At 36.0% G+C, this 12,144-nt stretch overlaps 1 protein-coding gene across 21 annotated transcripts in view; it reads left to right on the plus strand.

Moving 5' to 3' along the window:
* The window catches only part of RIF1 (replication timing regulatory factor 1), a 96,552-nt gene that overhangs the window by 60,018 nt on the left and 24,390 nt on the right, over positions 1-12,144 (plus strand). For 18 of the 21 annotated variants that reach the window (XR_010122814.1, XR_010122827.1, XR_010122816.1 and 15 more), the window contains 2 exons: positions 3,316-3,424; positions 4,214-4,576. Coding sequence is in view for 3 of the 21 variants with exons in the window: in XM_063647478.1 (XP_063503548.1) it covers positions 3,316-3,424; positions 4,214-4,428 (324 nt within the window). In the remaining 18 variants the exon portion in view is untranslated. Of the gene's footprint in view, positions 1-3,315; positions 3,425-4,213; positions 11,606-12,144 lie in introns of those variants that run through there. The other 3 variants (XM_063647478.1, XM_063647475.1, XM_063647477.1) reach the window with 1 other exon arrangement.

Below are 12,144 nucleotides of genomic sequence, written 5' to 3' on the forward strand. Positions count from 1 at the left end.
GCAAAATAGAATAAGCAGTGTTCTGAATCAGAATTTCTCAGACCTGGGGTTTGCCAGCCACTGAAGACTTATGCTGTATTCTTGAAGGTCCTTGATTTTATATTAACTTATTTGTGATCTTCTAAACATTCGTTAACCGGTTACTCAGAAAACCAAAACTAGTAATTTTCTGTCTCACAGATTGAATTTAGTTTCTAAAGTATTTTCTTACTCAGTTTCCATGGGTCTTGGGAAAGTCTATGAGAATTAGGTTTTTTTTAACAGCTTTATTAAGGTGTGATTTACATCATGTAAAATTCACCTACCCTATGTGTGCAGTTAGTTTTTAATATATTCACAGAGTTAAATAATATTCCCCGTGATCTAATTTTGAATCTTTTTTTTATCACCCGAGAAGAAACACTAACCCGATAAGCTATCACTCCTCATTTCCACTGCCCAGCCAGTGCCTACTTTTCCTCTATAGATTTGCCTATTCTGGATATTTCATAAAAGTGGGGTCGTACAACTTGTGATCTTTTGTGACTGGCTTCTTTCTCTTAGCATAATGTTTTCAAGATTTATCCTTAAAAATTTCTGTTTTGAGGTTGAATAATTCTTTGTAGATTCTGGATATTAGCGTTTTGTCAGATGGGTAGATTGTAAAAATTTTCTCCCATTCTGTAGGTTGCCTGTTCACTCTGATGGTAGTTTCTTTTGCTGTGCGGAAGCTCTTTTAATTAGATCCCATTTGTCAATTTTGGCTTTTGTTGCCATTGCTTTTGGTGTTTTAGACATGAAGTCCTTGCCCATGCCTATGTCCTGAATGGTATTGCCTAGGTTTTCTTCTAGGGTTTTTATGGTTTTAGGTCTAACATGTAAGTCTTTAATCCATCTTGAATTAATTTTTGTATAAGGTGTAAGGAAGGGATCCAGTTTCAGCTTTCTACATATGGCTAGCCAGTTTTCCCAGCACCATTTATTAAATAGGGAATCCTTTCCCCATTGCTTGTTTTTGTCAGGTTTGTCAAAGATCAGATGGTTGTAAATGTGTGGTATTATTTCTGGGGGCTCTGTTCTGTTCCATTGGTGTATATCTCTGTTTTGGTACCAGTACCATGCTGTTTTGGTTACTGTAGCCTAGTAGTGTAGTTTGAAGTCAGGTAGCGTGATGCCTCCAGCTTTGTCTTTTGGCTTATGATTGACTTGGCACCACGGGCTCTTTTTTCGTTCCATATGAACTTTAAAGTAGTTTTTTCCAATTCTGTGAAGAAAGTCATTGGTAGCTTGATGGGGGTGGCATTGAATCTGTAAATTACTTTGGGCAGTATGGCCATTTTCACGATATTGATTCTTCCTATCCATGAGCATGGAATGTTCTTCCACTTGTTTGTGTCCTCTTTTATTTCATTGAGCAGTGGTTTGTAGTTCTCCTTGAAGAGGTCCTTCACGTCCCTTGTAAGTTGGATTCCTAGATATTTTATTCTCTTTGAAGCAATTGTGAATGGGAGTTCACTCATGATTTGGCTCTCTGTTTGTCTGTTATTGGTGTATATGAATGCTTGTGATTTTTGCACATTGATTTTGTATCCTGAGACTTTGCTGAAGTTGCTTATTGGCCCAAGGAGATTTTGGGCTGAGACGATGGGGTTTTCTAAGTATACAATCATGTCATCTGCAAACAGGAACAATTTGACTTCCTCTTTTCCTAAGTGAATACCCTTTATTTCTTTCTCTTGCCTCATTGCCCTGGCCAGAACTTCCGACACTACGTTGAATATGAGTGGTGAGAGAGGGCATCCCTGTCTTGTGCCAGTTTTCAAAGGGAATGCTTTCCGTTTTTGCCCATTCAGTATGATATTGGCTGTGGGTTTGTCATAAATAGCTCTTATTATTTTGAGATACGTCCCATCAATACCTAATTTATTGAGAGTTTTTAGCATGAAGGGCTGTTGAATTTTGTCAGAGGCCTTTTCTGCATCTATTGAGATAATCATGTGGTTTTTGTCTTTGGTTCTGTTTATATGCTGGATTACGTTTACTGATTTTCGTATGTTGAACCAGCCTTGCATCCCAGGGATGAAGCCCACTTGATCATGGTGGATAAGCTTTTTGATGTGCTGCTGGATTCGGTTTGCCAGTATTTTATTGAGGATTTTTGCATCAATGTTCATCAAGGATATTGGTCTAAAATTCTCTTTTTTTGTTGTGTCTTTGCCAGGCTTTGGTATCAGGATGATGTTGACCTCATAAAAAGAGTTAGTGAGGATTCCCTCTTTTTCTATTGATTGGAATAGTTTCAGAAAGAATGGTACCAGCTCCTCTTTGTACCTCTGGTAGAATTCGGCTGTGAATCCTTCTGGTCCTGGACTTTTTTTGGTTGAATAATATTCATTATATGTATATACCACATTTTGTTTATCCAGTTGACAGACATTTGGGTTGTTTCCACCATTTGCTATTACGAATAATGCTGCTGTGTCTGCAAGTTTTTATATGGATAGATGATTTCATTTCTCTTGTATATATACCTAGAAGTGGAATTGCTGAGTCATATGGTTACTGAACTTATTATTTTCAGAAAGTTAACTTTCTGAACTTAGTATTTTCTCAATCAGTGGTCCATAGGTCCTAGGAACACTTAAGAAAATTGTATCCTTTTTTTTTTTTTTTTTTTTAAATACAGTGTCACTGTCACCCAGGCCAGAGTGCAGGGGGGGCGTGATCTCAGCCCACTGCAGCTTCCACCTCCTGGACTCAAGCAGTTCTTCTGCCTCAGCCTCCCGAGTAGCTGGGATTACAGGCACCGTAATTTTTGTGTTTTTAGTAGAGGGGGGGTTTCACTATGTTTGCCAGGCTGGTCCTGAACTCCTGACCTCAAGTGATCTACCCATCTCGGCCTCCCAAAGTGCTGGGATTACAGGGGTGAGCCACCGCTCCCAGCCAGAAAATTGTGTTCTTTTTTAAAAAAAAATTCTATATTTTATTTAAGCTTGGAAATCTCTGGTATAGACTTTTTTATACCACATTCTTGAACTTGGGAAATAGACTGTAATTTTCTTAGCTGCCATGCCTATATTTCCTGAGAAAACCATTATGAAATATTGTTAAATTCTAACCCTCTCTTTGAGGAAATACTTTGTAATGCTTTATTTTGTGTAGTTAGAACCTACTTACTTAGCAGTATTAGCTCTTAATTGTGATGGGTGGTAGAACATAGGTTCTACGCAATATGTTTTCCAGTGTTTGTACTATTACTCCTATTAAAAGTAAATTTCAATTTGTTGTTGGTTTTTTTTTTTTTTTGCGTTTTTTTCTGCTCCAACTGTATTCAAGGTGAAGACTCGTGGACTAGAAGAGATTCCAGTTTTTGATATTTCTGAAAAAACAGTAAATGGAATAGAAAATAAATCTTTGTCACCTGATGAAGAAAGACTTGTCTCAGGTATATTTTAGCAAATGTGGGATAATTTTATTTAGAAGATCAGCTGACTTTCTTGAAATATTTTGTTATTTTTTTAGTCTGATTTGACCATGCCTTATTATTTCAACAATTATTTTATGTTTAATGTGAAGGATATGAAAAACTAATCGATTGGACATCAAATGTGTCTACTTGTTTTTCTTGTCAACTTCTCCATCAAGGTCTCAAGGATTTAAACTATATACTTTCTCTTCTAGTTATATTAATAAATGAAGTAGTCTACCCATTTTTAAATAGCACAGAATAATCTATGAGAATAACACAGAATAATAAGCTGTGGTAGGCTGGGCATGGTGGCTCACGCCTGTAATCCCAGCACTTTGAGAGGCCAAGGTGGGTGGATCGCTTGAGGTCAGGAGTTCAAGACCACTCTGGGCAACATGAAACCCCGTCCCTACTAAAAGTATAAACAAATAGCTGAATGTGGTGGTGCATGCCAGTAATCCCAGCTACTTGGGAGGCTGAGGTGGGAGAATGGCTTGAACCTATGAGGCAGAGGTTGCAGTGAGCTGAGATTATGCCACTGCACTCCAGCCTGGGCAATAGAATGAGGCTCCATCTCATAATAATAATAATAAGCACCAGCAGCAGCAGCAGATATATGGTAGATTTTTTTGTCTGCTTGTCCTCATCAAGACCTAAGCCTGCTCTCTCAATTTGAAACCTAGGCACTTGGACTAACTTAAAAGATCATGTAAATAATTTAGTTTTTGTCTGGTATAGATTTAATTGTGTTTTTTTCTCTTTTAGATATAATTGATCCTGTTGCTTTAGAAACTCCATTATCCAAAAACCTTGTGGCACAGATTAGTGCTCTTGCTCTTCAGCTGGATTCAGAAGATCTTCATAATTATTCAGGAAGCCAACTATTTGAAATGCACGAGAAACTAAGTATTATGGCAAACTCTGTCATAAAAAATCTACAGTCACGTTGGAGATCACCATCCCATGAAAATTCTATTTAGTATTTTCAGAGAAAATTAAAGGTTTTTTTAAACATCACTGGATTTCTTGATTGAGGAAACAAGTTCTGAAATAATAGCACAATTTCAAAGAAGAGACTCTTTGCAAAGTTGATAACATTTCAAACCCTGAAGGACAGTGATTTATTATGTAAGTTCAATTTTGTAAGTTCATTATGTAAGATCTTTTTTTTTCATATGTATTTTTCTTGGCTGCTATGCGTGGTTTTTCAGGAAATTTAATTATCTTACTGAGATGTGAAAGCAAAACTAGTAACAAAACTATACATTTTATTTCATAACTTTCTTAAACCCGTGCATATTCTGATGAAACATGTAAAATACTTTAAGTAAAATTGAACATTTTTATTTGAATTTTTGCTGAACTGATAAAGGTGTTTATACTTTTGTTTGTTTGTTTAATTCATGTTTGTTGGGACTGAGGTTTAGGAAGTTTGTTACTGGTTAAAAACCTCAAATGAAATGCGAAAGAATTGGAACTTTTCCTGCATATGTCAACTTTGGACAGCTTTCAAGAAAAATGAGAAAAGTTTCAACTTCTGGGGGTTAAAATATTAATGCAGAATTTACTAAGATTTTATTCATTTGCATTAGCAAATATTCGTGCAGCAGCAGTTGACTGTGAAAATTTATTCTTGAGACGTATAGTATTCGTTTTTAAATGCATGATTGTACATTATGTATAGATGACAATGTTTTTAATTTATAAATTTCATTCTTTGTTAATTGCATGGGTTTTTCTGCAGTTTATTGTGAATACCTTGGTTCTGTTCAATAGAAAACATTTTGTATATATTAAATACTGAAATATCAGTATCGACAGTGGAAGTGCTTCATGGGCTTGCTGCACATATTTGTAGGATACTGTATCTGCAAATACAACAACAAATAGTTTTGTACTTAGTTAACAGTCTTAGTTAAAACATGAGTTTATTTTCTAAAAGTATCCAGAATAAGTAAAATCATAGAAATAAGAAAATGTTACACAACTTTGCTGTTCATACCCTTACCTTCTTACTACTTTTGGTTTGGAAGAGGGTATCAGCCACTAGAAAGTGTGCCTCCTTAACATTTCTTAAAGGAAAGTTAGTTTCAGTATTTCACAGCAAGTTGGACTACGAAATCTAGAGTTGATCTGCTTTTTAAACCTTCATTTAAAAGCAAACTTGGAAGAAATTTGAAACTGTTTTTAATATATGTCTGTTTTGCCTAGGTTTTCTTTTTTTAAAGAGGTATGTGATTAAAACCTTTGTAAATTTTGCCAACTAATATTAGTGCCTGACTTCCCATATTTGTTTCATCTTTTTAACTGATAATATATCTCACTTGTTCTCTGAATAGAATGAGTGAGTGATCTCAGTTTTCACATTTTATCCAGAAGCTAATCCCTACTTAGCAAGGCACACAATTCTACAGCAAGTCATAGAAAGTTTAATCCTTGTGCCTAGTTAGCTCTCGTATATTCAGGGATCTCTATAAAAGTTGGTGTCTTTTTTCATCAGCCCTTATAAAAGTTGGTGTCTTTTTTCATCATCATAAATTCATCATAATCACAGATATTTTTGGGTCTAAGTAAGATATTCATATACCAAGGATGGTTTTGTAAAGAATTCTGGGATCATTGAATTAAGGATTGTGGCTTGAAATAACTAAAGAAAAATACTAATTTCTTTAAAAGAAATTATAATTGTGATTTACATTTTACATCATTAATTTCCCAAATTACATTTAACCGTAAGGAGGTGCACATGAGTATTTAGCAAACAGATATGAATAAGCAGCTATGTATATGTGTTTGGGGCAGAGGGGAGCAGATTACTTTAACACACTTCAGAATTAAAATTAGCTTGTTTCATGACTATGTGCCTTAATGTTTGTGTGAACTAAACTTGCTGATTGAATGAAATTCTTGGGAAGCTGAACAGTAATAGCAGAAAATGTGACCAAATGAGTATCATGTACTTAAATCACTGAATTTTATATAAGCACAAGTATTAATTTTAATAACATTATAGTTTAATAAGGTTGTATTTAAAAATATTTGGGAGCAAAGACAAGCATGCTAAATCTTCATTTTGCTATGGCTATAAGCATGTATTTTTGGCAACTTATTTGCAATATTCTTGCCTTAAAGTTTCCTGCAAATTTCCCACTTAGTAATTCCCAAATAGCAAAACATTAATATTCCATGATTAGCTCTACTGTGTTGTCTCACTATTAAAATGGAATTCGTTTTTTCAAATCTTTTCTAATGGTTAATAAAACAAATGTCAGATCATAATAACACTCAAATGTGTCTTAATTGTCTTATGCATATTTAAGAAGAAAAAACTAGTGGCATACAGGAGTGTCATGTAGTATCTTTTTTTTTTTTTTTGAGACACAGTCTTGCTCTGTTGCCCATGCTGGAGTGCAATGGTGCGATCTAGGCTCACTGCAAGCTCTGCCTCCCAGGTTCTCGCCATTCTCCTGCCTCAGCCTCCCAAGTAGCTGGGACTACAGGTGCCCACCACCACGCCCGGCTAATTTTTTGTATTTTTAGTAGAGAAGGGGTTCACTGTGTTAGCCGGGGTGGTCTTGATCTCCTGACCTCGTGATCCGCCTGCCTCGGCCTCCCAAAGTGCTGGGATTACAGGCGTGAGCCACCCTACCCGGCCATTTTCTTTTTTTTGTTTTTGAGATGGAGTTTCGCCCTTGCTGCCCAGGCAGGAGTGCAGTGGCACGATCTCAGCTCACTGCAGCCTCCACCTCCTGGGTTCAAGCGATTCTCCGGCCTCAGCCTCCCAAGTAGCTGGGATTGCAGGCGCCTGCCACCACGGCTGGATAATTTTTGTATTTTTAGTAGAGACGGGGTTTCACCATGTCGTCCAGGCTAGTCTTGAACTTCTGACCTCAGATATCCACCTGCCTCAGCCTCCTAAAGTGCTGGAATTACAGGCGTGAGCCACCGCTTCTGGCCCATCATTCTCATATCTATGAAATCTATTTTGGATTTTAGAGTGGATTTACATTTTCAATATTTCAGTGACCTCATTGTTAAAGTTGCTTTGCCACTTGTACAAGTTTGAAAACCATCGTTGAATCATATGGAGCTTCACTCTAATTCCAAATAGTTAAAGGATGAATCAGGTTAAATAATGCCGTTGGATAATACAGGTAAAAACAGGATTTAAATCCACACATTAAAAGCATGATTGAAGGCCGGGCAGGTGGATCACTTTTGTCCAGGAGTTCAAAACTGACCTGGCCAATGTAGGGAAATCCTGTCTCTACTAAAAATACAAAAACCAGCCAGACATGTTGGTGCATACTTGTCATCTCAGCTACTCAGGAGGCTGAGACATGAGAATTGCTTGAACCTTTTAGGCGGAGGTTGCAGTGAGGCGAGATCATGCCATTGCGCGACAGAGCGAGTCTCTGTCTCGCAAAAAAAAAAAAAAAGTTTAACATTGCCCATGGATTTTTTTTTTTTTTCTGTACAGCTTGAAGATAAGATAGTTAAAGACTCTGTTACAATTTAAACATCATAAAAATGTGAAGAGTAAGTCGTGAGGCAAGAAACAAAATTGGGGGAAATTGTGGGGATCGTGAATACATAAGTGAAGTTTTATTTTTTAAGGTGTAAAGGAATGAGAATAGAGTAATTGCTTTTTAAAAAGAAAGTATAAATGGCTTAATTTTTTTCTTCCAACTTTGACTTTAATGCAGTAAGAAAGGCCTAGGTTTCATCTCATATTCTTCATAATTGATTTTCAAGAAGTTAATTTGTCATTCAGCCTAGGAGGCTATAAAACAGCAGTTAGTTGGCATTATTAGACTAAAACTTGGGTGCGGGGAGGAGACTGTTTCCTTATTGCTGCAACCCATGTCTATCTTATTCCTAAGCCATTAGAAAAACCTTGTACTTTGTATAGAAACATTAGAGTGAGGTTTTGATTTTTAACATAGTGCTGCTCTCTCAAACTTTGATGTGCATATGAACGAGCGGATTCTGATTCAGTAGATCTGCATTGAGCCCCATGAGTCTTTTAAAACACAGTCTCGGGTGATTCATACAGATGCCTGTGAACTGCGCTGGTAGATGGGCCTAAGCGGCTTCAGGCTGTGTTTTAGGTTTTGGTAACCTAGGCAGATTCAAGTCCTTTTATAACTGTCAATTTTATGAATTGGGGGTGCAGACTGGTTTTGAAGGCTTAAAGTTCAAAAATTTTAAGAAAGTTAAGAATTTTGCTTAAGAGCCTTTTAAAAATATAGACGATTTATTTTTTAAGTAGGCAGACTAAGAATTTCAGGTTGTAAAGAATCTTGATAAGGCAAATTAGACAAAGTATTTTCTCATGAGTATTTGTGGGTTATGTTTTTGTTAATATAAAAGTTGAATTCTAAGTATTAGAATATATTTAGTCTCTAAATAAATCTTGCCGTCTATTATGGATCATCATTATTAATAAACATGGAAAATCAACACTACCCCTAATATTAATGTGGCAGTTAAATTTAGTAGTGCTATAATGAATAAGTCAGTCTAGCAGATATGCCCTGTCATTATACTGCGGACCTCTGGTCACTTAATTTTCCGTTATATTACGTGGTTGAAAATTCCTGTTTCATTGTAAAGTGAAATTTGAAAGATAGAGTTGAATAATATGATTCTCGAAAAGTGAGTTTTTCTTGGAATTCTGTTAAGGTGTTAGATTTTCCTCACATATTTAAATAATCTGTAAGAACTACCCTGAAAGCACTAAGGAAAATGTAACCGAAGGTTAATAGGTTTTAAAAATTTGTTTATCAAAATTTATTGATAGTTTGATCTGTAAAACAAATTGGGTTTCGTCCTTTCTGATGTCCAGTTAATAAGTATGTTATGTGCTAGGCTTTACATATTGCTCTTTGCAAGTAGCCATTAAAATGTAAATCATTGAAGTTTGAAGATCTATAAATATTTAATATAGTAGTCTAATAAAAGTTGTGAGAATTTACTCAGTTCTGAAATAGAGTGTTAAATTTTCCAATGTGGTCCTAATCATTTTTTTCTTTACATACTAAGCCTTCCTTTCTCCAAAGAACAGTTAAAACCAAATATGTTATGGTAAGCTGTAAATACCATTGGAATAAAAGATAACCCTTCATCTTACCTAAAAAATTGAAGACAATATTTTCCATTGTTGATGTCACAAGTAAGAAAAAAAACTCTGTAACTTTTGTACTCTACTTGTAGCAGAGGGAATATTTTTGGCCACAGTGTGCCAATTTATAATTGTAGATAAAGCTAAATTTACTGGACAGCAAGCTTATGTGCTGATAGAAGTTGATGCACTGAGAAGTGATGAGTTGAAGAGAATGGAAAAGACAGATTGAGCTGGAATTTTAATGCATAGTCTGTTTAGTAGAGAGACAAGCTGTCCTATATACTCCTGTATACTTCAGAAACAGCTGATAGCCTATAGTCTCTGAGAGCTGTTCTGTACATAGCACAGTATTATAATTGATGTTCATAAATACCCCAAGGGATTATGTTAAAATACATTAGTAATACTCCCACAAAAGCAGTAAGTTAATAAGTATTTCCAACAAAAGTCAGCTTTGTTTCTTAAACGGATAAGCAACATATAACTAGGAAGATCACCTTCAAAATAAAGTGTCATGGAACTGAAAATAGAATATAGTGTAACAATTATTTTGATACATTATTGAATAGCTAACAAGTGTCTAAAGAATTTTTTATTTTTATAGAATAGGAAGTTTCCAAAAGAAAACAATTAAGAGCAAAATTGGTTTTGAGTATAGAAACTGAAGGATGGCAGTCTTAACTCCTGAGTTTTTTACAGAGCACAGATTGGTAAACTAGCATGCCACCTGTTTTTTGTACTACTTGTGAGCTGAGACTGATTTTTACATTTTTTAATGGTGAAAAAAGAAGGAGGATATTTTGTGACACATGAAAACGTATTAAATTAAAATTTCGGTATCCAGAAATAAAGTTTTATTGGAACAGCTGTGCTCATTGTCTTTAGCTGCTTTCCTGGTACAGTGGCTGAGTTTAGTAGTATAACAGAGTCTGTACGGCTTCCAACAGTCAAAATACTGTCTGGCCTTTTAAAGAGTTTGTCGATCCCTTTTATGGAGGAAGGTTTTGCTCATACATGGCATGTTAGTCAATTTAGTTATTTGCTTCTAGCTGGCAGAGTGAGGTCTTGATTACTTAATTTCTATTACCCCTGTATTTTCCAAAATGGCTTCTCTTGATTTTACTTACGTGTTTTACTATTGCTCAAATTACAGATACTAGGAAACACTAGTACTTTATAAGTACACTTCTTTTTCCTACTTAAACTCTCAAACTATAGTTACGTATTTGCCATGATGTTAAGGGACCTTGATGGTCTGTGATTATCAGTTGCTTTCTGCACTACCTCCTGTGGATAGACCTGACTGATAGCACTTAGAAAAAGACTGGTAGATGCCAAATCAGTCTTATTAACCCTATAATATTGTTGTGGTAGATGCCAAATCAGTCTTATTAACCCTATAATATTGTTGTCCCGATCATTTGGTAAACTCTAAGCTTAGTTTTACATTCACAAAGTATTTATATTTGATAAGTCTTAAAAATGATCTAAGTTGAAGCCTAACAGAAGTACTTGTTCATTCCTCAGTTACCTGCAAATAATGGAAATAATGGTGCAGTCGGTTTTATTTGATTGTGTAATGCTTTATACTAGGGGTCTCAAACCCCTGGGTGGCATTAGATTCTCATAGGAGCGTGAACCCAATTGTGAACTGCACATGCAAAGAGATCTAGGTTGTGCGCTCATTATGAGAATCTAACACCTGATGATCTGAGGTGGAACAGTCTCATCCTGAAACCATCTACCCCAACACCTCTGTCTGTGGAAATTGTCTTCCACAAAACTGGTCCCTGTTGAAAAAAGGTTAGGGGACCACTGCTTTATACAGTGTTTGAAGCAGGCACACTTAACAGTTACTATTTCTGGTTCTTTATGACTGTTGGGGGGGGGCAGAATTCTATGTTTGATTCACAGTAAAACTTTTCATGAATCATTGAGGGTTAACTGTTATCACTTGCCAATGGAAACTGGATATTGAAACATTTTTAAAGAAATGCACTTTTACCTGAAATAAAATTATAAAAACTAAACTCTGGTACTTGTTTTTGTTGGCTACATTTCGGTTTTTCGTTTTGTTGTTTCCGTGAGATCTGAAATGAGTATGAATAGCTTAATTCAAATACCACAAAGTGTATGTTATATTCCTCCACAAACGTGAGCCGTTCCTTTTCCTTTTCCCCTTTTATGGCCTGCTTTTTAACCACAGAGGTTTTCTGATTTATGCATAGTTTTATGGGTTCCACTGGTTTCCAAATCCAGAGGTGGTGGTTTTTTTGTTGTTGTTGTTAATGAGTTCAGTTTCTCATTGAACTTGTTACAAGAGAGGTTTCGTCAAATAAGGGCTGAGTAGATGCAGGCAAGCTTGGAGAGGCAGTCCACATGGTGTGGGTGAGGGCAGAGCTGGCACTGCCAGGCTAGTCACCAGATGAAGTAAATGCCTTACCCCAACGTGACCTTAGCTTCCTCTGCAGAACCAAGCATGTTGGTGGCAGCTGAAGAAAAGCTCCATAGTTTTAAGGAAAAAAACAACAACAACAACAATTAGGGTAAACAGTGATGTTGAAAGATA

The sequence above is a fragment of the Pongo pygmaeus genome, chromosome 11 (assembly GCF_028885625.2).
Source record: "Pongo pygmaeus isolate AG05252 chromosome 11, NHGRI_mPonPyg2-v2.0_pri, whole genome shotgun sequence".
Lineage (NCBI taxonomy): Eukaryota > Metazoa > Chordata > Mammalia > Primates > Hominidae > Pongo > Pongo pygmaeus.